At 45.8% G+C, this 25,494-nt stretch overlaps 1 protein-coding gene across 1 annotated transcript in view; it reads right to left on the minus strand.

Moving 5' to 3' along the window:
- The window catches only part of LOC115203581 (calcium and integrin-binding family member 2), a 63,645-nt gene that overhangs the window by 29,626 nt on the left and 8,525 nt on the right, over positions 1 to 25,494 (minus strand). Inside the window, exon 3 of the mRNA XM_029768370.1 lies at positions 5,001 to 5,112. Coding sequence (XP_029624230.1) covers positions 5,001 to 5,112 — 112 coding nt within the window. The remainder of the gene's footprint in view (positions 1 to 5,000; positions 5,113 to 25,494) is intronic.

The following is a 25,494-nucleotide window of genomic DNA, read 5'->3' on the forward strand; positions in this document are numbered from 1 at the left end:
TCCAGGGGAACATGATACTCCCTCTACACCCGTCACCTCTCCAGGGGAACATGATACTCCCTCTACACCTGTCCCCTCTCCAGGGGAACATGTTACAGATACTCCCTCTACACCTGTCCCCTCTCCAGGGGAACATGATACTCCCTCTACACCTGTCCCCTCTCCAGGGGAACATGATACTCCCTCTACACCCGTCCCCTCTCCAGGGGAACATGATGCTCCCTCTACACCTGTCCCCTCTCCAGGGGAACATGATACTCCCTCTACACCCGTCCCCTCTCCAGGGGAACATGATACTCCCTCTACACCTGTGCCCTCTCCAGGGGAACATGTTAGAGATACTCCCTCTACACCTGTCCCCTCTCCAGGGGGAACATGATACTCCCTCTACACCTGTCCCCTCTCCAGGGGAACATGTTAGAGATACTCCCTCTACACCTGTCCCCTCTCCAGGGGGAACATGATACTCCCTCTACACCCGTCCCCTCTCCAGGGGAACATGATACTCCCTCTACACCTGTCCCCTCTCCAGGGGAACATGATACTCCCTCTACACCTGTCCCCTCTCCAGGGGAACATGATACTCCCTCTATACCTGTCCCCTCTCCAGGGGAACATGTTACTCCCTCTACACCTGTCCCCTCTCCAGGGGAACATGATACTCCCTCTACACCCGTCCCCTCTCCAGGGGAACATGATACTCCCTCTACACCTGTCCCCTCTCCAGGGGAACATAATACTCCCTCTACACCCGTCCCCTCTCCAGGGGAACATGATACTCCCTCTACACCTGTCCCCTCTCCAGGGGAACATGATACTCCCTCTACACCTGTCCCCTCTCCAGGGGAACATGTTACAGATACTCCCTCTACACCTGTCCCCTCTCCAGGGGAACATGATACTCCCTCTACACCTGTCCCCTCTCCAGGGGAACATGATACTCCCTCTATACCTGTCCCCTCTCCAGGGGAACATGATACTCCCTCTACACGTGTCCCCTCTCCAGGGGAACATGATACTCCCTCTACACCCGTCCCCTCTCCAGGGGAACATGATACTCCCTCTACACCTGTCCCCTCTCCAGGGGAACATGATACTCCCTCTACACCTGTCCCCTCTCCAGGGGAACATGATACTCCCTCTATACCTGTCCCCTCTCCAGGGGAACATGTTACTCCCTCTACACCTCTCCCCTCTCCAGGGGAACATGATACTCCCTCTACACCCGTCCCCTCTCCAGGGGAACATGATACTCCCTCTACACCTGTCCCCTCTCCAGGGGAACATAATACTCCCTCTACACCCGTCCCCTCTCCAGGGGAACATGATACTCCCTCTACACCTGTCCCCTCTCCAGGGGAACATGATACTCCCTCTACACCTGTCCCCTCTCCAGGGGAACATGTTACAGATACTCCCTCTACACCTGTCCCCTCTCCAGGGGAACATGATACTCCATCTACACCTGTCCCCTCTCCAGGGGAACATGTTAGAGATACTCCCTCTACACCTGTCCCCTCTCCAGGGGAACATGTTACAGATACTCCCTCTACACCTGTCCCCTCTCCAGGGGAACATGATACTCCCTCTACACCTGTCCCCTCTCCAGGGGAACATGATACTCCCTCTACACCCGTCCCCTCTCCAGGGGAACATGATACTCCCTCTACACCTGTCCCCTCTCCAGGGGAACATGATACAGATACTCCCTCTACACCTGTCCCCTCTCCAGGGGAACATGATACTCCCTCTACACCCGTCACCTCTCCAGGGGAACATGATACTCCCTCTACACCCGTCCCCTCTCCAGGGGAACATGATACTACCTCTACACCTGTCCCCTCTCCAGGGGAACATGATACTCCCTCTACACCTGTCCCCTCTCCAGGGGAACATGATACTCCCTCTACACCTGTCCCCTCTCCAGGGGAACATGTTACTCCCTCTACACCTGTCCCCTCTCCAGGGGAACATGATACTCCCTCTACACCCGTCCCCTCTCCAGGGGAACATGATACTCCCTCTACACCTGTCCCCTCTCCAGGGGAACATGATACTCCCTCTACACCTGTCCCCTCTCCAGGGGAACATGATACTCCTTCTACACCTGTCCCCTCTCCAGGGGAACATGTTACTCCCTCTACACCTGTCCCCTCTCCAGGGGAACATGATACTCCCTCTACACCCGTCCCCTCTCCAGGGGAACATGATACTCCCTCTACACCCGTCCCCTCTCCAGGGGAACATAATACTCCCTCTACACCCGTCCCCTCTCCAGGGGAACATGATACTCCCTCTACACCTGTCCCCTCTCCAGGGGAACATGTTACAGATACTCCCTCTACACCTGTCCCCTCTCCAGGGGAACATGATACTCCCTCTACACCTGTCCCCTCTCCAGGGGAACATGTTAGAGATTCTCCCTCTACACCTGTCCCCTCTCCAGGGGAACATGTTACAGATACTCCCTCTACACCTGTCCCCTCTCCAGGGGAACATGATACTCCCTCTACACCTGTCCCCTCTCCAGGGGAACATGTTAGAGATGTTCTGGTACCACTAGAGGATTCTGGGTAGTCATCATGTGAATGATCCACAGAGAATGGACTGGTGTTGTTGGGTCTGTTGTAAGTGATTCGCTAGGCTCTGATGTTATCTGTATTGGAAAAGCCATACAATATTTGTTATATAAAGACTGATTTATGCTCCCAACAGAATGCTGCAACGGTAGCTCAAACAATATTCTACAGTATGTTTACTGAGCACTGCGTGATTACATATCATGATTTATTAAAAGAAGAATTCAAATGACCAATCGGACGAGGCAAGAAAAAGAAAAGAGGTGTGATGACTCAACAATATCACCACAGACTGTTCTCTCTCTCCTCTGTTTAAATGACCCTGTCTGTTTGTGTGGGCTCTGGTGACTTGGCTGTGCACTGCTGGGCAAGCTGGAGGGAGGGAGGGAGGGGATGGAGGGAGGGAGGGGATGGAGGGAGGGAGGGGATGGAGGGAGGGAGGGATGGAGACATATTGAGGCTGACTAATGACAAGTGAGGTTGAGTCAGCAGAGGGTGAATGGAATGCTGCTCACCAGGAAACAGCCTTAACACATCACAGTAGTAACGATCACAGCAACTATCTACTGCTCCATACAGTATCACCTCACTGTTACCAAGCAACTATCTACTGGCCCATATCACCTCACTGGTACCAAGCAACTATCTACTGTTCCATACAGTATCACCTCCCTGTTACCAAGCAACTATCTACTGCTCCATACAGTATCACCTCACTGTTACCAAGCAACTATCTACTGGCCCATATCACCTCACTGTCACCAAGCAACTATCTACTGTTCCATACAGTATCACCTCCCTGTTACCAAGCAACTATCTACTGTTCCATACAGTATCACCTCCCTGTTACCAAGCAACCAGCTACTGCTCCATACAGTATCACCTCCCTGTTACCAAGCAACTATCTACTGTTCCATACAGTATCCCCTCCCTGTTACCAATCAACTATCTACTGCTCCATACAGTATCACCTCCCTGTAACCAAGCAACTATCTACTGCTCCATACAGTATCACCTCACTGTTACCAAGCAACTATCTACTGCATCACACAGTATTACCTCCCTGTTACCAAGCAACTATCTACTGCTCCATACAGTATCACCTCACTGTCACCAAGCAACTATCTACTGTTCCATACAGTATCACCTCACTGTTACCAAGCAACTATCTACTGGCCCATATCACCTCACTGTAACCAAGCAACTATCTACTGGCCCATATCACCTCACTGTTACCAAGCAACTATCTACTGTTCCATACAGTATCACCTCCCTGTTACCAAGCAACTATCTACTGCTCCATACAGTATCCCCTCCCTGTTACCAAGCAACTATATACTGTTCCATACAGTATAACCTCCCTGTAACCAAGCAACTATCTACTGGCCCATATCACCTCACTGTAACCAAGCAACTATCTACTGGCCCATATCACCTCACTGTTACCAAGCAACTATCTACTGTTCCATACAGTATCACCTCCCTGTAACCAAGCAACTATCTACTGCTCCATACAGTATCACCTCCCTGTTACCAAGCAACTATCTACTGCTCCATACAGTATCCCCTCCCTGTTACCAAGCAACTATCTACTGCTCCATACAGTATCACCTCCCTGTCACCAAGCAACTATCTACCGCTCCATACAGTATCACCTCCCTGTTACCAAGCAACTATCTACTGCTCCATACAGTTTCACCTCCCTGTTACCAAGCAACTATCTACTGCTCCATACAGTATAACTTCCCTGTAACCAAGCAACTATCACCTCACTGTTACCAAGCAACTATCTACTGGCCCATATCACCTCACTGTTACCAAGCAACTATCTACTGTTCCATACAGTATCACCTCACTGTAACCAAGCAACTATCTACTGGCCCATATCACCTCGCTGCTACCAAGCAACTATCGACTGGCCCATATCACCTCACTGTTACCAAGCAACTATCTACTGGCCCATATCACCTCACTGTTACCAAGCAACTATCTACTGGCCCATATCACCTCACTGTAACCAAGCAACTATCTACTGGCCCATATCACCTCACTGTTACCAAGCAACTATCTACTGGCCCATATCACCTCACTGTAACCAAGCAACTATCTACTGGCCCATATCACCTCACTGTAGGGTTGGCTAGAACAAGTTACGCTTATAAGCTTAATGTCTTACAATAACATTGAACAAAGGGATAAAGAGATTAGTTCTACATTAGATTTACCAGCTCATAAAACATACAGGTGGTGTTGTATAAAATAGCCTAGCAGCCAGACAGATAACTCTGAAGAAAATATTATTTAAGTTTGAACTTTAAGTTCAATTTAGGAAGAGCTAAAGATTTACACTTAACTGACATTAACACCAAACGAGTATCAATACCATGAGAACAAAAAGATCAGAAGGTCAGAAGGCCGTACCTTTAGTTCTGGCATGCTGACGATGAGAGCCAGGGGGAGTCTGACGTCAGGCTGGTTGGTGTAGTCCAGTGGCACTAGGTGAGGAGCCAGCTCATGGAATCTCCCATGTAACCTAGGACACACAGACAGGACAAGGTTAGGAAACATCCACACACATAACCTTATGGGTTTTGGCTCTTTTGTTTACAAGGCAGGAGTGGTTTAGCCTGGTCCAAGATCTGTTTGTACTGTGGTGTCAATAACCGTAGGAGTTAGCTGTACGAGCATAAACAGATCTGGGACCAAGCTAGAGAAATGTAGAGCCATTATGGACGTAGTATGCAGAGGTCTAGCATCGGTACAGTCGACTCAATCAGTCATAAATATATTCACATACAGTATATGGTGCTTATCTTTTCCATTCATTTTAGATTGAAACGTACAGCTGTATCTACACAACAGAAGAACTGGGACGTGGACTTTTCTCACACATTCCTGACACATACCCATGGCCGCCCTCTACATTTTGAGGTCTGAAAACATCTTGACAAACGTACATTTTTGGAGCCAATTCTCTTTAATTCTCTGAGGTAAGCACCCTGTACTGTCATGGAGCTGGGATGTTTAACCCCCTACATACTACCAACATATTTTACATATTACCAACTGGGGGTCATTTTGACCCAGAGAATAAACTATTGGGAAAAACAACAATCATAGCAAAACATAAAGTATTCATAAAGTATTCATAAAGTATTCAGAAGGTATTCAGAAAGTATTCACAAAGTATTCAAAGTATTCAGACCCCTTGACTTTTTCCACATTTTGTTATGTTACAGCCTTATTCTAAAATATATATTTTTAAATACTCCTCATGATCCTCCCGAGTGGCGCATCGGTCTAAGGCACTGCATCTCAGTGCTAGAGGTGACACTATAGACCCTGGTTCGATTCCTGGCTGTATCACAACCGGCCGTGATTAGGAGTCCCATAGGGCGGCGTACAATTGGCCCAGCGTTGTCTGGGTTAGGGTTTGGCCTGGTGTAGGCTGTCATTGCAAATAAGAATTTGTTCTTAACTGAATTGCCTAGTTAAATAATGGTTAAATAAAAAATATAAATAATATCTACACACAATAATAACAACGCGAAAACAGGTTTTTAGAATTTCTTGTAAATGTCTAAATTAAAAGACAGAAATACCTTATTTTACATAAGTATTCAGACCCTTTGCTATGAGATTCGAAATTGAGCTCAGGTGCATCCTGTTTCCATTGATCATCCTTGAGATGTTTCTACAACTTGATTGGGTATATTGTGTGTAGATTGATGTGGTGGGGGGGGGGGGGGAAATGTATCCTTTTAAGAATAAGGCTGTAACGTAACAAATGGTGGAATAAGTAAAGGGGTCAGAATACTTTCTGAATGCACTGTACACTTCATTAGTATCAAAACATCATTAGACATGTTAATAATGTAGTATTACAGTTCAATTTAGATGTTGTACAAGATCATGTGTAGTGATAACCAGTAATAACCAGTGATAATCAGTGATAACCAGTGATAATCAGTGATAATCAGTTATAACCAGTTATAACCAGTGGCAACCAGTTATAACCAGTTATAACCAATTATAATCAGTGATAACCAGTGATAATCAGTTATAACCAGTTATAACCAGTGATAACCAGTAATAACCAGTGATAACTAGTTATAACCAGTGATAACCAGTTATAACCAGTTATAATCAGTGATAACCAGTGATAATCAGTGATAACCAGTTATAACCAGTTATAACCAGTGATAACCAGTTATAACCATAGGCAAGTACATAAAGTGCCCCATCTTTGCAGGGGATCTGTCTATCTGGTCTAAATCACTGATACAGGTCCCTCTCCCCATTCTGATGCTATGGGTAACTTGTTATTATGTCTCCAGAGAAATGTAACCTTTATTTTGATTTAACTAGGCAAGTCAGTTAAGAAGAACAAATTCTTATTTACAATGACGGACTACCCCTGCTTTTGGATGGGGTCAACATGACTGTAGGCAGAATTAGGTGCTTTTGGATGGGGTCAACATGACTGTAGGCAGAATCAGGTGCTTTGGATGGGGTCAACATGACTCTAGGCAGAATCAGGTGCTTTGGATGGGGTCAACATGACTGTAGGCAGAATCAGGTGCTTTGGATGGGGTCAACATGACTGTAGGCAGAATTAGGTGCTTTTGGATGGCGTCAACATGACTGTAGGCAGAATCAGGTGCTTTTGGATGGGGTCAACATGACTGTAGGCAGAATCAGGTGCTTTTGGATGGGGTCAACATGACTGTAGGCAGAATCAGGTGCTTTTGGATGGGGTCAACATGACTGTAGGCAGAATCAGGTGCTTTTGGATGGGGTCAACATGACTGTAGGCAGAATCAGGTGCTTTTGGATGGGGTCAACATGACCCCAAAGGACCTGAAGTCCATATTAATACAGAAACAGTAAACAATTATTTAGATTTATTAATAACAAGTTGATTGACAAAGTCATGAAAACATTTGAAGAATTCAATAAGCCACATTTGGGCTATGATCAAACATGTCATGGGTTTGGCAGGTAGCCTAGTGGTTAGAGCATTGGGCCAGTAACAGAAAATTGGCTCCAAAAATGTAAGCTTGTCAAGATGTTTTCAGACCTCAAAATGTTGAGGGCAGTCATGGATATGTGTCAGGAATATGTGAGAAAAGTCCACGTCCCAGTTCATCTGTTGTGTAGATACAGCTGTATGTCTCAATCTAAAATGAATGGAAAAGATAAGCACCAACCGGAAGGTTGCTGGATCGAATCCCTGAGCTGACAAGATAAAAATCTGTAATTCTTCCCCTGAACAAGGCAGTTAACCCACTGTTCCTAGGCCGTCATTGAAAATAAGAATTTATTCTAACTGACTTGCCTAGTTAATTAAAAAATATATGCTTCTGGAGTCAAAATGACCCCAATTGGTGCTATGAGGGGTAATGAAATGTTTAATATATTAGGTTCAAATAGCCACTTCACAAAAATAAAAGCATCTCTGCTAATACGCCCTAGTCTTGAAGGTTCCATTTGGACCATGTATCTTCTGTCTTCAGAGCAGCGTGTGGCTAGGAAGGGGCTCCCTCTCTGTCCTGTGCAGATAGGGTAGGAATGGTCCTGTACTGGACATCCATCTGTGTTCCAGTCTCTCGTGTCTGCCTTAATGGCAGCTTAGGTTCTGGGTGCAGAGATCAGTCCAGGAGTCCAGTAGCGACGTCAGCTCAGATATATTAGGTTCTGGATGAGGAGATCAGTCCAGGAGTCCAGTAGCGACGTCAGCTCAGATGTATTAGGTTCTGGATGAGGAGATCAGTCCAGGAGTCCAGTAGCGACGTCAGCTCAGATATATTAGGTTCTGGATGAGGAGATCAGTCCAGGAGTCCAGTAGCGACGTCAGCTCAGATAGATTAGGTTCTGGATGAGGAGATGTGTCCAGCAGCGACGTCAGCTCAGATATATTAGGTTCTGGGTGTAGAGATCAGTCCAGGAGTCTAGCAGCGACGTCAGCTCAGATGTATTAGGTTCTGGATGAGGAGATCAGTCCAGGAGTCCAGTAGCAACGTCAGCTCAGATAGATTAGGTTCTGGGTGAGGAGATCTGTCCAGCAGCGACGTCAGCTCAGATATTTTAGGTTCTGGGTGAGGAGATCTGTCCAGCAGCGACGTCAGCTCAGATATATTAGGTTCTGGGTGTAGAGATCAGTCCAGGAGTCTAGCAGCGACGTCAGCTCAGATGTATTAGGTTCTGGATGAGGAGATCAGTCCAGGAGTCCAGTAGCAACGTCAGCTCAGATAGATTAGGTTCTGGGTGAGGAGATCTGTCCAGCAGCGACGTCAGCTCAGATATATTAGGTTCTGGGTGAGGAGATCTGTCCAGCAGCGACGTCAGCTCAGATATATTAGGTTCTGGGTGTAGAGATCAGTCCAGGAGTCCAGCAGCGATGTCAGCTCAGATGTATTAGGTTCTGGGTGAGGAGATCTGTCCAGCAGCGACGTCAGCTCAGATATATTAGGTTCTGGGTGCAGAGATCAGTCCAGGAGTCCAGTAGCGACGTCAGCTCAGATATATTAGGTTCTGGATGAGGAGATCAGTCCAGGTGTCCAGTAGCGACGTCAGCTCAGATGTATTAGGTTCTGGATGAGGAGATCAGTCCAGGAGTCCAGTAGCAACGTCAGCTCAGATATATTAGGTTCTGGATGAGGAGATCAGTCCAGCAGCGACGTCAGCTCAGATAGATTAGGTTCTGGATGAGGAGATCTGTCCAGCAGCGACGTCAGCTCAGATATATTCGGTTCTGGGTGTAGAGATCAGTCCAGGAGTCCAGCAGCGACGTCAGCTCAGATATATTAGGTTCTGGATGAGGAGATCAGTCCAGGAGTCCAGTAGCGACGTCAGCTCAGATAGATTAGGTTCTGGGTGAGGAGATCTGTCCAGCAGCGACGTCAGCTCAGATATATTAGGTTCTGGGTGAGGAGATCTGTCCAGCAGCGACGTCAGCTCAGATATATTAGGTTCTGGGTGTAGAGATCAGTCCAGGAGTCCAGCAGCGACGGTTCTGGGTGAGGAGATCTGTCCAGCAGCAATGTCAGCTCAGATAGATTAGGTTCTGGGTGTAGAGATCAGTCCAGGAGTCCAGCAGCGATGTCAGCTCAGATAGATTAGGTTCTGGGTGAGGAGATCTGTCCAGCAGCGATGTCAGCTCAGATAGATTAGGTTCTGGGTGTAGAGATCAGTCCAGGAGTCCAGCAGCGATGTCAGCTCAGATAGATTAGGTTCTGGGTGAGGAGATCAGTCCAGGAGTCCAGCAGTGACGTCTGTCCATTATGCTCATCAGCTCAGATAGGAGGTTTTGTCATTACAACTCAGCTCCTTCATGTCACACCTCAACACATCTCTCTACCCAGTGTCACATGACAGAGACACAGGTACACCAGGTGACTATGAGGCCAGTGAGATGGCCCAAATAACAGCATGGAATCCAAATGGAGCTCTGTGGCTTCGATTCCCCATGGTGAAACAGAGCATGTCAGTAAGGATACCAGTTTGGAAACCAGGCAACACTTTATCAAATAAGCTAATGCATTCTTCCATTCTACCATTTTACCTCCAGACAGGACATTCCTCAATTCTACCATTATACCTCCAGACAGGACATTCCTCAATTCTACCATTATACCTCCAGACAGGACATTCCTCAATTCTACCATTATACCTCCAGACAGGACATTCCTCAATTCTACCATTATACCTCCAGACAGGACATTCCTCCATTCTACCTCCCCCCTCCCTACAGGACATTCCTCCATTCTACCTCCCCCCTCCCCACAGGACATTCCTCCATTCTACCTCCCCTTGTCCACATACTTGTACATATATAGTGTAGCATGCCTTCATACTGGACACAGAGACATATACATGGTATCCACAAGTTCATGTGACTCTGGGGAAGTAGGTAGGAGCATCGCTCCCCAGGTGTCTCTTTAACCATAGTAGACAGACACTATCTGTACCCTGCAGGGATGTCCACTAGGACCTAGTTTTATGTACTAGGTGTGTGTGTGTGATAATAATCCATCTTCATAGCAGATGGAAGTAAATACGTGAAGCACGTCCTTTAGAGAGTATATATACACTGTGTCATAGAAACAGCAGGTGTTCCTAATGTTTTGTACCCTCGGTGTGTATAGACCAGGCCATTTCCATTCCAGTCTTATATTGTGCATCCCAAATAGGCACAGGGCTCTGCCCCTAATAGTGAATAGGGATTCATTTGGGACGAGGACATTAAGACAATTCCAGATTCACGCCTGGTCTATTTGGACATTGGAAGGGGCCGTGACTGGGTTGTCTGCTCCCAACGACAGAAAGCTCTCTTGGAAAATGTTCCATTACTGATGCTAGTGGTCCTGTAATAACATGAGGTCACACAGTGGAATAAAGAGGGGTTAATACTGACTAACTCTCCAGTGATTAATGACCTGATGACCCGTCTGTAAACAGTCTCCACTGACAACGTTTAAAAAGCAAGGAAGGACACAGGGAGACAGACACGCACGCACACACACACGCACACACGCACGCACACACGCACGCACACACGCACGCACACACACGCACACACGCCGGCAGTATATCCGGGCCTTATGGGGCCTGGCCCGTCCTACCGTACCTCCTCCCCTGTCCTCTCTGTCTCAGTATGTGTAGACCATGTATCTGATGCTGTCTGGACAGTGAAACAGCACCTCTCTGTCTCAGTATGTGTAGACCATGTATCTGGTGCTGTCTGGACAGTGAAACAGCACCTCTCTGTCTCAGTATGTGTAGACCATGTATCTGATGCTGTCTGGACAGTGAAACAGCACCTCTCTGTCTCAGTATGTGTAGACCATGTATCTGGTGCTGTCTGGACAGTGAAACAGCACCTCTCTGTCTCAGTATGTGTAGACCATGTATCTGGTGCTGTCTGGACAGTGAAACAGCGCCTCTCTGTCTCAGTATGTGTAGACCATGTATCTGATGCTGTCTGGACAGTGAAACAGCACCTCTCTGTCTCAGTATGTGTAGACCATGTATCTGATGCTGTCTGGACAGTGAAACAGCACCTCTCTGTCTCAGTATGTGTAGACCATGTATCTGATGCTGTCTGGACAGTGAAACAGCACCTCTCTGTCTCAGTATGTGTAGACCATGTATCTGATGCTGTCTGGACAGTGAAACAGCACCTCTCTGTCTCAGTATGTGTAGACCATGTATCTGATGCTGTCTGGACAGTGAAACAGCACCTCTCTGTCTCAGTATGTGTAGACCATGTATCTGGTGCTGTCTGGACAGTGAAACAGCACCTCTCTGTCTCAGTATGTGTAGACCATGTATCTGATGCTGTCTGGACAGTGAAACAGCACCTCTCTGTCTCAGTATGTGTAGACCATGTATCTGATGCTGTCTGGACAGTGAAACAGCACCTCTCTGTCTCAGTATGTGTAGACCATGTATCTGATGCTGTCTGGACAGTGAAACAGCACCTCTCTGTCTCAGTATGTGTAGACCATGTATCTGGTGCTGTCTGGACAGTGAAACAGCACCTCTCTGTCTCAGTATGTGTAGACCATGTATCTGATGCTGTCTGGACAGTGAAACAGCACCTCTCTGTCTCAGTATGTGTAGACCATGTGTGACGACCCTCCCACTCTGTCTGCCGTATTCTCTCTTGTTCTTGTTTCTTTATTAGGAGGCCGGTGGGCGGAGTTGGAAGGGTCGTCAGATAAATGGGAAACACCTGGGCTCAGGTGTTTCCCAGGATAAATGGACCTCTTCCCCATTCATTGAGGAGACTCTCTCCACGCAGACACCTTGTTGATATTGGTTGGGGAGTTTTGTGGTTCTTTTGGTTATTTGCTTTGGCACCTTTCAACACTCTGCAATATTACATTCAAGTATGCAACACACTCACTTACATTACTGATTACTGATTACACATGCCATTGTTAACTTCTTAGTTGCTTTATTTAATAAATATATATTTTTGATACACCTTGTCTCCACGTTGTCTCCCTTTTGTTGCGAACCCTGAGCCGGTTCGTAACAAGTGGGGGCTCGTCCAGGATCTTGAACTTGTGTTTGGGAGAAAACGTGGAGGTATGTTAACTTGAGGTGCTTTGTTTGTTAGTTTGAGTTTGGTGCTCAGTACTGGTTGCCTTTGGTTGTTTTGTTTGTGTGCTGTGTTGGAGAGAGTACATTGGTTAGTTTTCAGGCCTCTGCCCAGCCTGGAAACACTTGTTGTACTCGCTGTTGGAACATTGGTCTGAGGTGAGTAGAATCAGCTGTGTACCTCGGTGGGAGATTTGGATAGGGTAGTGAAACTTACTACCTGGAGCTATAGTCTTTTTCCCCTGATAGGCTTAGCGATGTGTTTCATTTTGGAATATGTTGGGCATTGTTAATGTTTGTTATTTTTGTGTGGTGTCTGTGGACTGAGCAGTTGTCTCGGGAGCACATCCGTGGCTTGGTGGAATCTACCAGCGTGCTGGGGGGTTACTTCCTCGCCAGCGGGCTACAGTGCATAATTACCCACCGCAAATCTGCATGAAGACTAGGGTTGAGTTATTGTAGGTTTTGGGGAAGCTCCATATCTCATCTCTTTTCTGTGGTATCAGTGTGATTGGTTTTTCTCTTGTTGTGGTCTGGTGTGCTCAGAGGGGTTGAGTGAGATTTTTTTTTCTCCCGTTCCTCTCTCTCTCTGACCATGGCGTCTAATGTAGACGAGTTCATTCGCTTTCCAAAAGAGGAACTGTTAGACTTATGTACTAAAGAACAGCTGTTGAAGGTTGCTGAACACTACAAAATTGAAATTAGTGATAAACGTCTAAAAAATTCCATTAGGTTAATATTGAAGGCCAATCTGATGGAGAGTGGTATTCTTGACGTTACCACTGGGGCAGTCTCTGCTGAGGACTCGCCGTCTCCCCGATATGTCACAATTACCGCTCCATCGGTTAGTCCTAGTAATCTTCTTTTTGAACAGCAGAAAGAGCTGCTTCTGTTACAGCAAGAGCACGATCGTGTAAAATATGAAAAGGAATTGGAATTTAAACAGGATATGGAGCGTGCAGATCGGTTGAAATATGAAAAGGAATTGGCTGCTGATCAGTTAAAACATGAAAAGGAATTGGCTGCTGATCAGTTAAAATATGAAAAGGAGTTGGAATTTAGACAGGATAAGGAGCGTGCAGATCGTGTAAAATATGAAAAGGAATTGGCTGCTGATCAGTTAAAATATGAAAAGGAATTGGCTGCTGATCAGTTAAAATATGAAAAGGAATTGGAATTTAAACAGGATATGGAGCGTGCAGATCGGTTAAAACATGAAAAGGAATTGGAATTTAAACAGGATATCGAGCGTGCAGATCGGTTAAAACATGAAAAGGAATTGGAATTTAAACAGGATATCGAGCGTGCTAAAATCAAGCTGCAACAAGAGCGACTAGAGTTGGTTAGGGAAGGAAAGCTCTCAGGAGAGAGTTTGCTCTGGGAAGGTGACCCAGAATTACTTAGGAATCGTTCCTCTTTTGGTCGTGCCCCGGACACATTTGACATGGTTGGGAATTTACGGTTGTTGCCTCAGTTTAATGAAAGGGATCCTGAGACATTCTTTTTGTTGTTTGAGCGTGTTGCTAACGCTAGGAGTTGGCCTGATTCTGATCGCACTTTGATGTTGCAGTGTGTGCTGACTGGTAAAGCTCAGGAAGCATATGCAGCTCTTAGTGTAGCCGACAGTGTCAGTTATGATAAGGTTAAAACGGCGGTGTTACAGATTTACGAATTGGTTCCTGAGGCTTACCGCCAACGATTTAGAACTTTAGAAAGGGATGATAAGCAGACTCATGTTGAGTTTGCGCGAAAATTATCTTCACAGTTTAATCGCTGGTGTTCCGCTTCTGCGGTTATGACTTTTCAAGGGCTGTGTGATCTGATTATGCTAGAGCAATTTAAGGACACAATCCCTGATTATATAGCGACGTATATTAACGAACGCAAAGTAAAGACTGTCGCTGAAGCTGCGGTTTTGGCAGACGAATATGTTTTGACTCACAAAAGTGTTTTTGTAGAACCCCGTACTTGGAGTGAGTGGGGGCGTTCGGAGAGATTTGAACCACGCTCACAGAGATACTCTGGTTCACGGGCAGAGTTTTATTCAACTAGGGTTGAGCCTGATTCCCGTGGTAAAAATGACTTTGGTCAAGAGTGTCACTACTGTCAAGGCTCAGGTCATTGGAAAAACGAATGTCCGGTTCTCAGGTCTAGGGGTAAAATCAGTACGTGTGCTAACGTTAAATCTAGGCCTACGGCGTTAGCTGCGTCTGTTCCACATCAGTTTACTCCTGAAACATTGTCTCAGGCCCAGGGCCATGTGAAAGTTCATATTGACCCAGGCTATTTACCTTTCGTTACGGAGGGTTTTGTGTCCATGTTAGGAAGTAAGAACCTAGTGCCAGTAAAGATCCTACGAGACACAGGTGCCTCGGAATCGTTTGTGTTGGAATCTGTGTTACCCTTCTCTGCTGAGTCTGATTCTGGGAATAGTGTTCTAATTAGGGGAATAGGTTTGAACAATCTGTCAGTTCCATTGCATAGACTAATGTTGGATTGTGGACTGGTGAAAGGTGAGGTTGTTGTGGGAGTGCGTCCTTCGTTGCCTATTGAGGGTATCGACGTTATCCTTGGGAATAACTTGGCTGGCGAGAGTGTGTGGCCTGTCGTGTTTCCATCTCTAGTGGTTTCCACTAAACCGTCACTTGTAGGGATTCCTGATGAGAGTGAGCAGAGGTTCCCAGCGGTGTTCTCTGCGGGTACAGTGACGCGGTCTATGAGCCATGGTGACATGGTCCCTGCTCCGGTAAATGTGAATACCACAAAGAAGTCTCTCACTGTTTTCCCTGTTATTCCGTTGTCTGTACTCATCTCCGATCTAAACAATGCGCCACGGATGGACCACACATTAGAAGAGTTGCGTGACCAAGTTGTGCCTGTGGAACAGTTGGGAGATGTCGCACATGGTTATTTTCCCCAAGAGGATGTTCTGATGAGAAAGTTGGTGTCTATAGGGGACGGTAAACCTGTTCGTTTGGCTGATAACGTTGCTTCCCTTGGTTCTGTTAATACTAGGTCTGTGCATGAGGAAAAAAATGTTCCTAGTCCCGATGATTGCATACTGCAGGGTAGATTAAAAAATTCTGAGACACTGGATATTTTGGATGGCCCTTTCACTCAGCTACCTGTTGATGGGCGGAAAGAGCTGGTTGTTCTGATTCGGAAAATTCCAGGTTTGTTTTCTGTGACACATACACGTACAAACTTGATAGAGCATGATATTGACACTGGAAATGCTGACCCCATTCGTCAGCGGTGTTATAGAGTCTCTGTAGAGAAACTGCGTTGTCTGGATGCTGAGGTCAGGTACATGCTGGAGAGTAAGATAGCAGAGCCTTCTTTCTCTAGTTGGGCTTCTCCCTGTATCTTGGTCAGTAAAACGGATGGAACGGACCACCGTAATGTAAACGGAGTTACTAAGCCGGATTAATTTCCTCTTCCTTAGATGGAGGATGGCGTTGATCAAGTCGGCGCAGCTAAGTTTGTGAGCAAATTTGACCTATTATTGTGCCATTGGCAGGTGCCACTGACGAGTAGGGCATATGACATTTTTGCCTGTATTACACCCTCTAGTCTGTACTCGTATTCGTTATGAGTTTAGTGACTATGAATCGTTGGCGTGACTATGAATCGTTGGGAAATGTTGTTTGCGTTTGTAGCTGATGTGGTCTTTTGTGTGCCCTGTTCCTGAGTGTTATGTGAGTGATCATTGTTGGGGTTGACATGTTCTAACTTTCCTGTCTGTTCCCTCCTGGTCTTGTGTTCTCCTTTCCTCTTAAATGTTGCTTCCTGTACATAAAGGTTGCTGAGGACTGGGGAGAAGGAGGTTGGTTGGGGCAAGTGGAAGGTGAACATGTAACCTCTTGTAAATTTGAGACGCAGAGGCCTGTGTCAATTTGGGGTTGAGAGCCCTGTTAGTTTCTTTCCAAAAAGTTTAGCCGTTATCAGTTGAACTACTCGGTCATGGAAAAAGAAGCGCTAGCACTCATTTGGGCGCTACAACACTTTGAAGTGTATGTTGGGTCAGGAGTAGTACCTAGTGTGGTCTACACCGACCATAACCCTCTCACCTTTTTCAGGTCCATGATGTGTCCTAATCAGAGGATAATGAGATGGTGTGGCATATCCGGGGAACTGATAACGTGATTATTGATGCGCTCTCTCGTGCGCCCTGTTCCTGAATATTTATGTGACTGACCGTTGTTTGGTGTTGTCGTGTTCTGTCGTTCCTGTCTGTACCTTCCTGGTCTCGTTTTCTTCTTTCCTCTTAAAAGTTGCTTCCTGTACATAAAGGTTGCTGAGGTCTGGGGAGAAGGAGGTTGGCTGGGGCAAGTGGAAGATGAACATGTAACCTCTTGTAAATTTGGGACGCAGAGGCTGATACGTTGTTCCGGGGTCCTTGTTGGTCCCCGGTTTTATGGGGGGGGGTGTGACGACCCTCCCACTCTGTCTGCCGTATTCTCTCTTGTTCTTGTTTCTTTATTAGGAGGCCGGTGGGCGGAGTTGGAAGGGTCGTCAGATAAATGGGAAACACCTGGGCTCAGGTGTTTCCCAGGATAAATGGACCTCTTCCCCATTCATTGAGGAGACTCTCTCCACGCAGACACCTTGTTGATATTGGTTGGGGAGTTTTGTGGTTCTTTTGGTTATTTGCTTTGGCACCTTTCAACACTCTGCAATATTACATTCAAGTATGCAACACACTCACTTACATTACTGATTACTGATTACACATGCCATTGTTAACTTCTTAGTTGCTTTATTTAATAAATATATATTTTTGATACACCTTGTCTCCACGTTGTCTCCCTTTTGTTGCGAACCCTGAGCCGGTTCGTAACACATGTATCTGATGCTGTCTGGACAGTGAAACAGCACCTCTCTGTCTCAGTATGTGTAGACCATGTATCTGGTGCTGTCTGGACAGTGAAACAGCACCTCTCTGTCTCAGTATGTGTAGACCATGTATCTGGTGCTGTCTGGACAGTGAAACAGCGCCTCTCTGTCTCAGTATGTGTAGACCATGTATCTGATGCTGTCTGGACAGTGAAACAGCACCTCTCTGTCTCAGTATGTGTAGACCATGTATCTGATGCTGTCTGGACAGTGAAACAGCGCCTCTCTGTCTCAGTATGTGTAGACCATGTATCTGGTGCTGTCTGGACAGTGAAACAGCGCCTCTCTGTCTCAGTATGTGTAGACCATGAATCTGGTGCTGTCTGGACAGTGAAACAGCACCTCTCTGTCTCAGTATGTGTAGACCATGTATCTGATGCTGTCTGGACAGTGAAACAGCACCTCTCTGTCTCAGTATGTGTAGACCATGTATCTGATGCTGTCTGGACAGTGAAACAGCACTTCTCTGTCTCAGTATGTGTAGACCATGTATCTGATGCTGTCTGGCATGTCATACTCTTTTTGTCCAGACAGCATCAGATACATGGGCTACATATAGTAAGACAGAGGGGCGCTGTTTCACTCGATCGGATGCTTTCTCCTGGTGAGATAGTTTCAGCCATTTGCGAATTGAAGGAAGGTTGGCGGGTGCACAGCGTGTCACGTCTGCTCCTGCTCTTCCCTCCCCCTGGCGCTTGAGGGCGCCAGGTTGCCCTGCATCACGCACTCCTGCCATCCATCACGCACACCTGCCCTCCCTCGTCGCTCGCTTCAGCGTTATTGGACTCACTTATCACCTGTTCATCTCTTCCCCTATATTTGTCAGTTTCCCAGCTCTGTTCCACACTGCTGCATTATATTGTTTTTGTCTTTAGTATTAGTTTGTTGTCGCTGTTCCTGTCTCGTTCCATGTCTGTCTTTATTAAATGTTTTACTCCCAGTACCTGCTTCGTCTCTCCAGCGTAATCTCATGTGACAGAATGCAGCAGCCCACATACGAAGCAAAAGGGAGTACTGGCGTTCCGGTTGGTATGGTGGTATCGGCTCTGGGTCGCCACCGGTGCCTAGCCAGCTCGTCGGGCTTCCACGCCCTGGCTGACTCGAGAGGTTTCCTTGCCTCGGCTGCTTCCCATCCCACGTCACTCTCCACCGGATCATCGGGCTCCCTCTCTGCAGCGGGATCGACAGGCGTCTTGCATCAGCCGGCTCGCCAGGCTCTCACGCTCCTGCCGGTTCGTCGGGCTTCCACGCCCCAACCGGCTTGCCCAGCGCCCATGTCTCGGCCGGTTCTCAATTTTGGATGGTAACCTCATTTTTTAAAAAGTGATTTGTCTGACAAATCAGATCAAAACATCATGACTGGTTGTGTTCACGGCACATTAAAAGGGAATAGATTTTTAGAGTAAAATGACATGTTAGTTAATATAAAACCCATAGAAAATGTTGCACGCACATAGGAGGTCACATGACCGACCCCCCCCCCCCCCCCAAAGGAAATGAAATGCCCCGTCCAACTGATTGGTTGTGGCACCGGCCCTGGAGTCTGGAACTCCTCCTCCACTGTCACCCTATGTCATCTCATCATGACTTTGTCCTTTGATTACCAACATTACTGAAACGGATCCTTATAACAAATTCATCAGCTCACAAATAAAACCTCACTTTATAGCTCTGACACCATTACTCCACACAGCCAGCCTGCAGAAAGAGAAGAGAGAGAGAGGAGAGAGATAGAGAGAGAGAGAAGAGAGAGAGAAAGAGGCAGTGAGAGAAGAGAGAGAGACAGTGTGAGAGAGAGAGAGACAGTAAGAGAGAGAGACAGTGAGAGAGAGAGAGAGAGAGAGAGAGAGAGAGAGGCAGTGAGAGAGAGAGAAGAGTGAAAGCAAGACAGAGAGAGAGACAGAAAGAGAAAGAGAGTGGGAAAGAAAGAGAGAGAGAGACAGAGAGAAAGAGAGTGGGAGAGAGAGAGAGAGAGAGAGACAGAGAGTGGGAGAGAGAGACAGAGACAGAGAGAGAGAGAGAGAGAAGAGAAGAGAAGAGAAGAGAAGAGAAGAGAAGAGAGAAAGAAAGAGAGAGAGAAGAGAGAGAGAGACAGAGAGTGGGAGAGAGAGAGAGACAGAGAGAGAGAGAGAGAGAGAGAGAGAGAGAGAGAAGAGAAGAGAGAAAGAAAGAGAGAGAGAAGAGAGAGAGACAGTGAGAGATAGAGAGAGAGAGGAGTGAAAGCGAGACAGAGAGAGACGGAAAGAGAAAGAGAGAGACAGAGTGGGAGAGAGAGAGAGAGAGCTAGCCCCACTACTAATGACTTAGTAAATCCCATCCATATATTGCTTAGCAGCCGGGCGGCCAGGTGCCCCTCCTCTCCTCATGATTCACACTACAGCTTGGTGTGCTGCCGTTTTATTGGGTCATTTGTGGCACATCGCTGGCGATTGCAGCCATCCATCTTGGGGACAGTGTGTGCGTCATACCTCTGAAAACCAGGCTCAGTAGAACCTCTCTGGTCTGAATGAACTATGTTGAGGTGAGGTACATCCTGTCCTGGTATAACAGAAAGGATGTTGAGGTGAGGTACACCTGTCCTGGTATAACAGAAAGGATGTTGAGGTGAGGTACATCCTGTCCTGGTATAACAGAAAGGATGTTGAGGTGAGGTACATCCTGTCCTGGTATAACAGAAAGGATGTTGAGGTGAGGTACATCCTGTCCTGGTATAACAGAAAGGATGTTGAGGTGAGGTACATCCTGTCCTGGTATAACAGAAAGGATGTTGAGGTGAGGTACATCCTGTCCTGGTATAACTGAAAGGATGTTGAGGTGAGGTACATCCTGTCCTGGTATAACTGAAAGGATGTTGAGGTGAGGTACATCCTGTCCTGGTATAACAGAAAGGAAGTGGCTCTCAGTTTGAAGAACAGCAACGTCCAGAGGAACCGAGGTGTACCAACTGTTACCACACCTGGAAATCAGACCATGGAGAAAGTGGAATCAAGGAGGTTGTTTTAAATTAGATGAACTATTATGGGACATATGGAGGGAATTGAATTGACTCATGGATAAGTCATCTCTACTGTTTACTTGATACCTTAGTTGGAACACACATTCAAATTCAGTCACTTAAAGCACTATGAGGCGAGAAGCAGAACCGAGAGGTGTGGAGTTGACAAAAACAATTATAGATTACTCCACTCCTTAACCACCAAGAATGGAAAAGTGGCCTCCATAAATCCTGGAAGGGGTTCACCATAGCAGAACAGAGAGGTGTGTTACCACAGCCAGAAATCAGAATCAGTGGAAGGAAGAGGCTGTTGTTGACAGTAAACAATCCCCTATTATGGGATGTCTGGTTAAAAGGGAATCAACTGACTATTGGACAGGTAGATCATGTTCACTTCATAACTTGAAACGATGAATGTATGATGGATTCATCAACATGGTGATAAGGGCTACTGTCCTGGGTCAAACTGACCCGGAACATAAGTGGATATCCTTTTCCAACACAAGGGAAGGGTTAAACCGTTACAGAAAATACCTACTCTGTTAAACATTCAGCAAGTAGTTTTTCCCAGACAAAATACTGTACAGTATATACTGTAGGGTAGCAGTATATCCTGTAGGGTAGAAGTATATACTGTAGGGTAGCTTATATATGCTGTAGAGTAGCAGTATATACTGTAGGGTAGCAGTATATACTGTAGGGTAGCAGTATATACTGTAGGGTAGCAGTATATACTGTAGAGTAGCAGTATATACTGTAGGGTAGCAGTATATACTGTAGGGTAGCAGTATATCCTGTAGGGTAGAAGTATATACTGTAGGGTAGCAGTATATACTGTAGGGTAGCAGTATATACTGTAGGGTAGCAGTATATACTGTAGGGTAGCAGTATATCCTGTAGGGTAGAAGTATATACTGTAGGGTAGGAGTATATACTGTAGGGTAGCAGTATATACTGTAGAGTAGCAGTATATACTGTAGGGTAGCAGTATATACTGTATGGTAGAAGTATATACTGTAGGGTAGCAGTATATACTGTAGGGTAGCAGTATATTGTAACGCCCTGGCCATAGAGAGGGTTTTTTTGTTCTTTATTTTGGTTAGGCCAGGGTGTTACATTGGGTGGGCGTTCTATGTGCATTTTTCTATGTTGGTTTGTTTAATTGATTTTGGCCGTGTGGCTTCCAATCAGGCACAGCTGTAGAGTGTTGTTGCTGATTGGGAGTCACACATAAGTGCCTGTTTTTCCGTTGGGGTTTTGTGGGTAATTGTTTCTGTTTAGTGTTTTGCACCTGACAGGACTGTTTGGCTGTCGGTTTTGTATAGTGTTCTTTCTGTTATTAAATTCAATGATGAACACTAACTCCGCTGTGCCTTGGTCTACTCTCTCTCCCGACAGCCATTACATATATACTGTAGGGTAGCAGTATATACTGTAGAGTATCAGTATTACAGACAGATGTATCAGTCTGATTAACAAGGAGGGAGTACAGAGTATTACAGACAGATGTGTCAGTCTGATTAACAAGGAGAGAGTACAAAGTATTACAGACAGATGTGTCAGTCTGATTAACAAGGAGAGAGTATAGAGTATTACAGACAGATGTATCAGTCTGATTAACAAGGAGAGAGTACAGAGTATTACAGACAGATGTATCAGTCTGATTAACAAGGAGAGAGTACAGAGTATTACAGCAAATTAGTCTGCAACTATCAGCAAACGACCAGCACTACACTATACATTGGTCATCTACAACGCATCAAAAGACAATAAGTGTGTGTTAATAGGAATCTACATCCAATACGTCATTTTAATGTTGCCGATGCAGCTTTGCAACTTCAGAGGATTATTGAAGTGGCCCTGACCTACAGTATATTTCAAGAAAACAAATGGCCATTGGTTTAAAAAAACAAAAACAAGCTCCTCCAGGTTTTTAATTGTAAGCGGGGAGCGATTTCCTACCATAAATCATTCTGGAAGGGCAGTAGCAACCCTTCAGGAATTTCATTGCTTTAGAATACTGAGGCCAGCAAAAAGAGAGAACAAGGGAGAGGGGGGAGGGAGGGAGGGGGGGGAGAGGGAGAGAGGGAGAGAGGGGGGGAGAGGGAGAGAGAGGGAGAGAGGGAGAGAGAGGGAGGGAGGGAGGGAGGGAGGGGAGAGGGAGAGAGAGGGAGAGAGGGAGGGAGGGAGGGAGGGAGGGAGAGGGAGAGAGGGAGAGAGTGGGGGAGAGGGAGAGAGGGAGAGAGAGGGAGAGAGGGAGGGAGGGGGGGAGGGAGGGAGGGGGAGAGATGGAGGGAGGGAGACAGAGATGCCCTGTCTTTGGAGACACTCCAAGTTACAGGCAAGGCAGTGTGGACTGGAGACTAGGAGTTAGCTGAAAGCCCACAGGCAAGGCAGTGTGGACTGGAGACTAGGAGTTAGCTGAAAGCCCACAGGCAAGGCAGTGTGGACTGGACACTAGGAGTTAGCTGAAAGCCCACAGGCAAGGCAGTGTGGACTGGAGACTAGGAGTTAGCTGAAAGCGTAAATGTAGGTGGCAGAGAAAAGAAGAATGGGTAGTGCCAGCTGAAATTAGTTACTACAAAAAATATGATATACGCTGCATTTGGAAAGTAGTCAGACCCCTTGACTTTTTCCCCCAAAAATTACTTTACAGCCTTATTCTAAAATAGATTAAATAAATAAAAAATCCTCAGTGCATCAAAGCTGGCACCAAGAGATTGAAAAACAGCTTCTATCTCAAGGCCATCGGACTGTTAAATAGCCATCATTAGCACCTTAGCGGCTGCTGCTGTCACGACTTCCGCCGAAGTTGGTCCCTGTCCTTGTCCGTAATTGTTTGTTGTAGTGCTTGTGCACGGTATGCTGGTAGTTACTGGGTTTTGTTTGACCCAGTTTTTGTATTATTCTGTTGACGGTGGTTTATGGTTATTAAACACAACCGTTGTAAATCAGTTTCCACTCTCTTGCCGCCAGTAGCATTGCATTACAGCTGCTCTATATACAGACTTGAAATCACTGGCCACTTTAATAATGGAACACTAGTCACTTTAATAATGTTTACATATTTTGCATTACTCATCTCCTATGTGTATATACTGTATTCTATTCTACTGTATTTTAGTCTATGCCACTCAGACATTGCTCGTCCAAATACTTACAGTTGAAGTCGGACATTTACATACACCTTAGCCAAATACATTTAAACTCAGTTTTTCACAATTCCTGACTTTTAATCCTAGTAAAAATTCCCTGTCTTAGGTCAATTAGGATCACCACTTTATTTTAAGAATGTGAAATGTCAGAATAATAGTAGAGAGAATAATTTATTTCAGCTTTTATTTCTTTCATCACATTCCCAGTGCGTCAGAAGTTTACATACACTCAATTAGTATGTGATAGCATTGCCTTTAAAATGTTATGTCAAGCGTTTCGGGTAGCCTTCCACAAGCTTCCCACAATAAGTTGGGTGAATTTTGGCCCATTCCTGCTGACAGAGCTGGTGTAACTAAGTCAGGTTTGTAAGCCTCCTTGCTCGCACACACTTTTTCAGTTCTGCCCACAAATATTCTATAGGATTGAGGTCAGGGCTTTGTGATGGCCACTCCAATACCTTGACATTGTTGTCCTTAACCTCTCTGGGCCAGTGGGACAAGCGTCCCACCTACTCAACAGCCAGTGTAATCCCGTGGCGCGATATTCAAATACCTTAGAAATGCTATTACTTAAATTTCTCAAACATATGACTATTTCACACCATTTTAAAGACAAGACTCTCGTTAATCTAACCACACTGTTCGATTTCAAAAAGGCTTTACAACGAAAGCAAAACATTAGATTATGTCAGCAGAGTACCCAGTCAGAAATAATCAGACACCCATTTTTCAAGCTAGCATATAATGTCACAAAAAACAAAACCACATCTAAATGCAGCACTAACCTTTGATGATCTTCATCAGATGACAATCCTAGGACATTATGTTATACAATACATGCATGTTTTGTTCAATCAAGTTCATATTTATATCAAAAACCAGCTTTTTACATTAGCATGTGACTAGCATGTGACTAGCATTCCCACCGAACACTTCCGGTGAATTTACTAAATTACTCACGATAAACGTTCACAAAAAACATAACAATTATTTTAAGAATTATAGATACAGAACTCCTTTATGCAATCGCTATGTCCGATTTTAAAATAGCTTTTCGGTGAAAGCACATTTTGCAATATTCTGAGTAGATAGCCCGGCCATCACAGGCTAGCTATTTAGACACCCAGCAAGTTTAGCACTCACCAAAGTCAGATTTACTATAAGAAAAATGTTATTACCTTTGGTGTTCTTCGTCAGAATGCACTCCCAGGACTTCTACTTCAATAACAAATGTTGGTTTGGTTCCAAATAATCCATAGTTATATCCAAATAGCGGTGTTTTGTTCGTGCGTTCAAGACACTATCCGAAGGGTGACGCGCCCGATGCGTTTCGTGACAAAAGATTTCAAAATATTCCATTACCGTACTTCGAAGCATGTCAACCGTTGTTTAAAATCAATTTTTATGCTATTTTTCTCGTAAAAAAGCGATAATATTCCGACCGGGAGTCGTTGTTTTCGTTCAAAGAGAGAGAAAGTAAACATGGAGTCGACTCGGGCACGCGCCTCCAGTCTCATTGTCCTCAGATCGACCACTTACCAAATGCGCTAATGTTTTTCAGCCATGGCCTGCAAAGCCACCATTCATCGTTCTGGCGCCTTCTGAGAGCCTATGGGAGCGTTAGAAAATGTCACGTTATGCCAGAGATCCCCTGTTTTGGTTAGAGATGATCAAGAAGGCCATGAAATGGTCAGAGAGAGCGCTTCCTGTTTGGAATCTTCTCAGGTTTTGGCCTGCCAAATGAGTTCTGTTATACTCACAG

Source organism: Salmo trutta, chromosome 12, assembly GCF_901001165.1.
Source record: "Salmo trutta chromosome 12, fSalTru1.1, whole genome shotgun sequence".
In the NCBI taxonomy this organism is placed as follows: Eukaryota; Metazoa; Chordata; class Actinopteri; order Salmoniformes; family Salmonidae; genus Salmo; species Salmo trutta.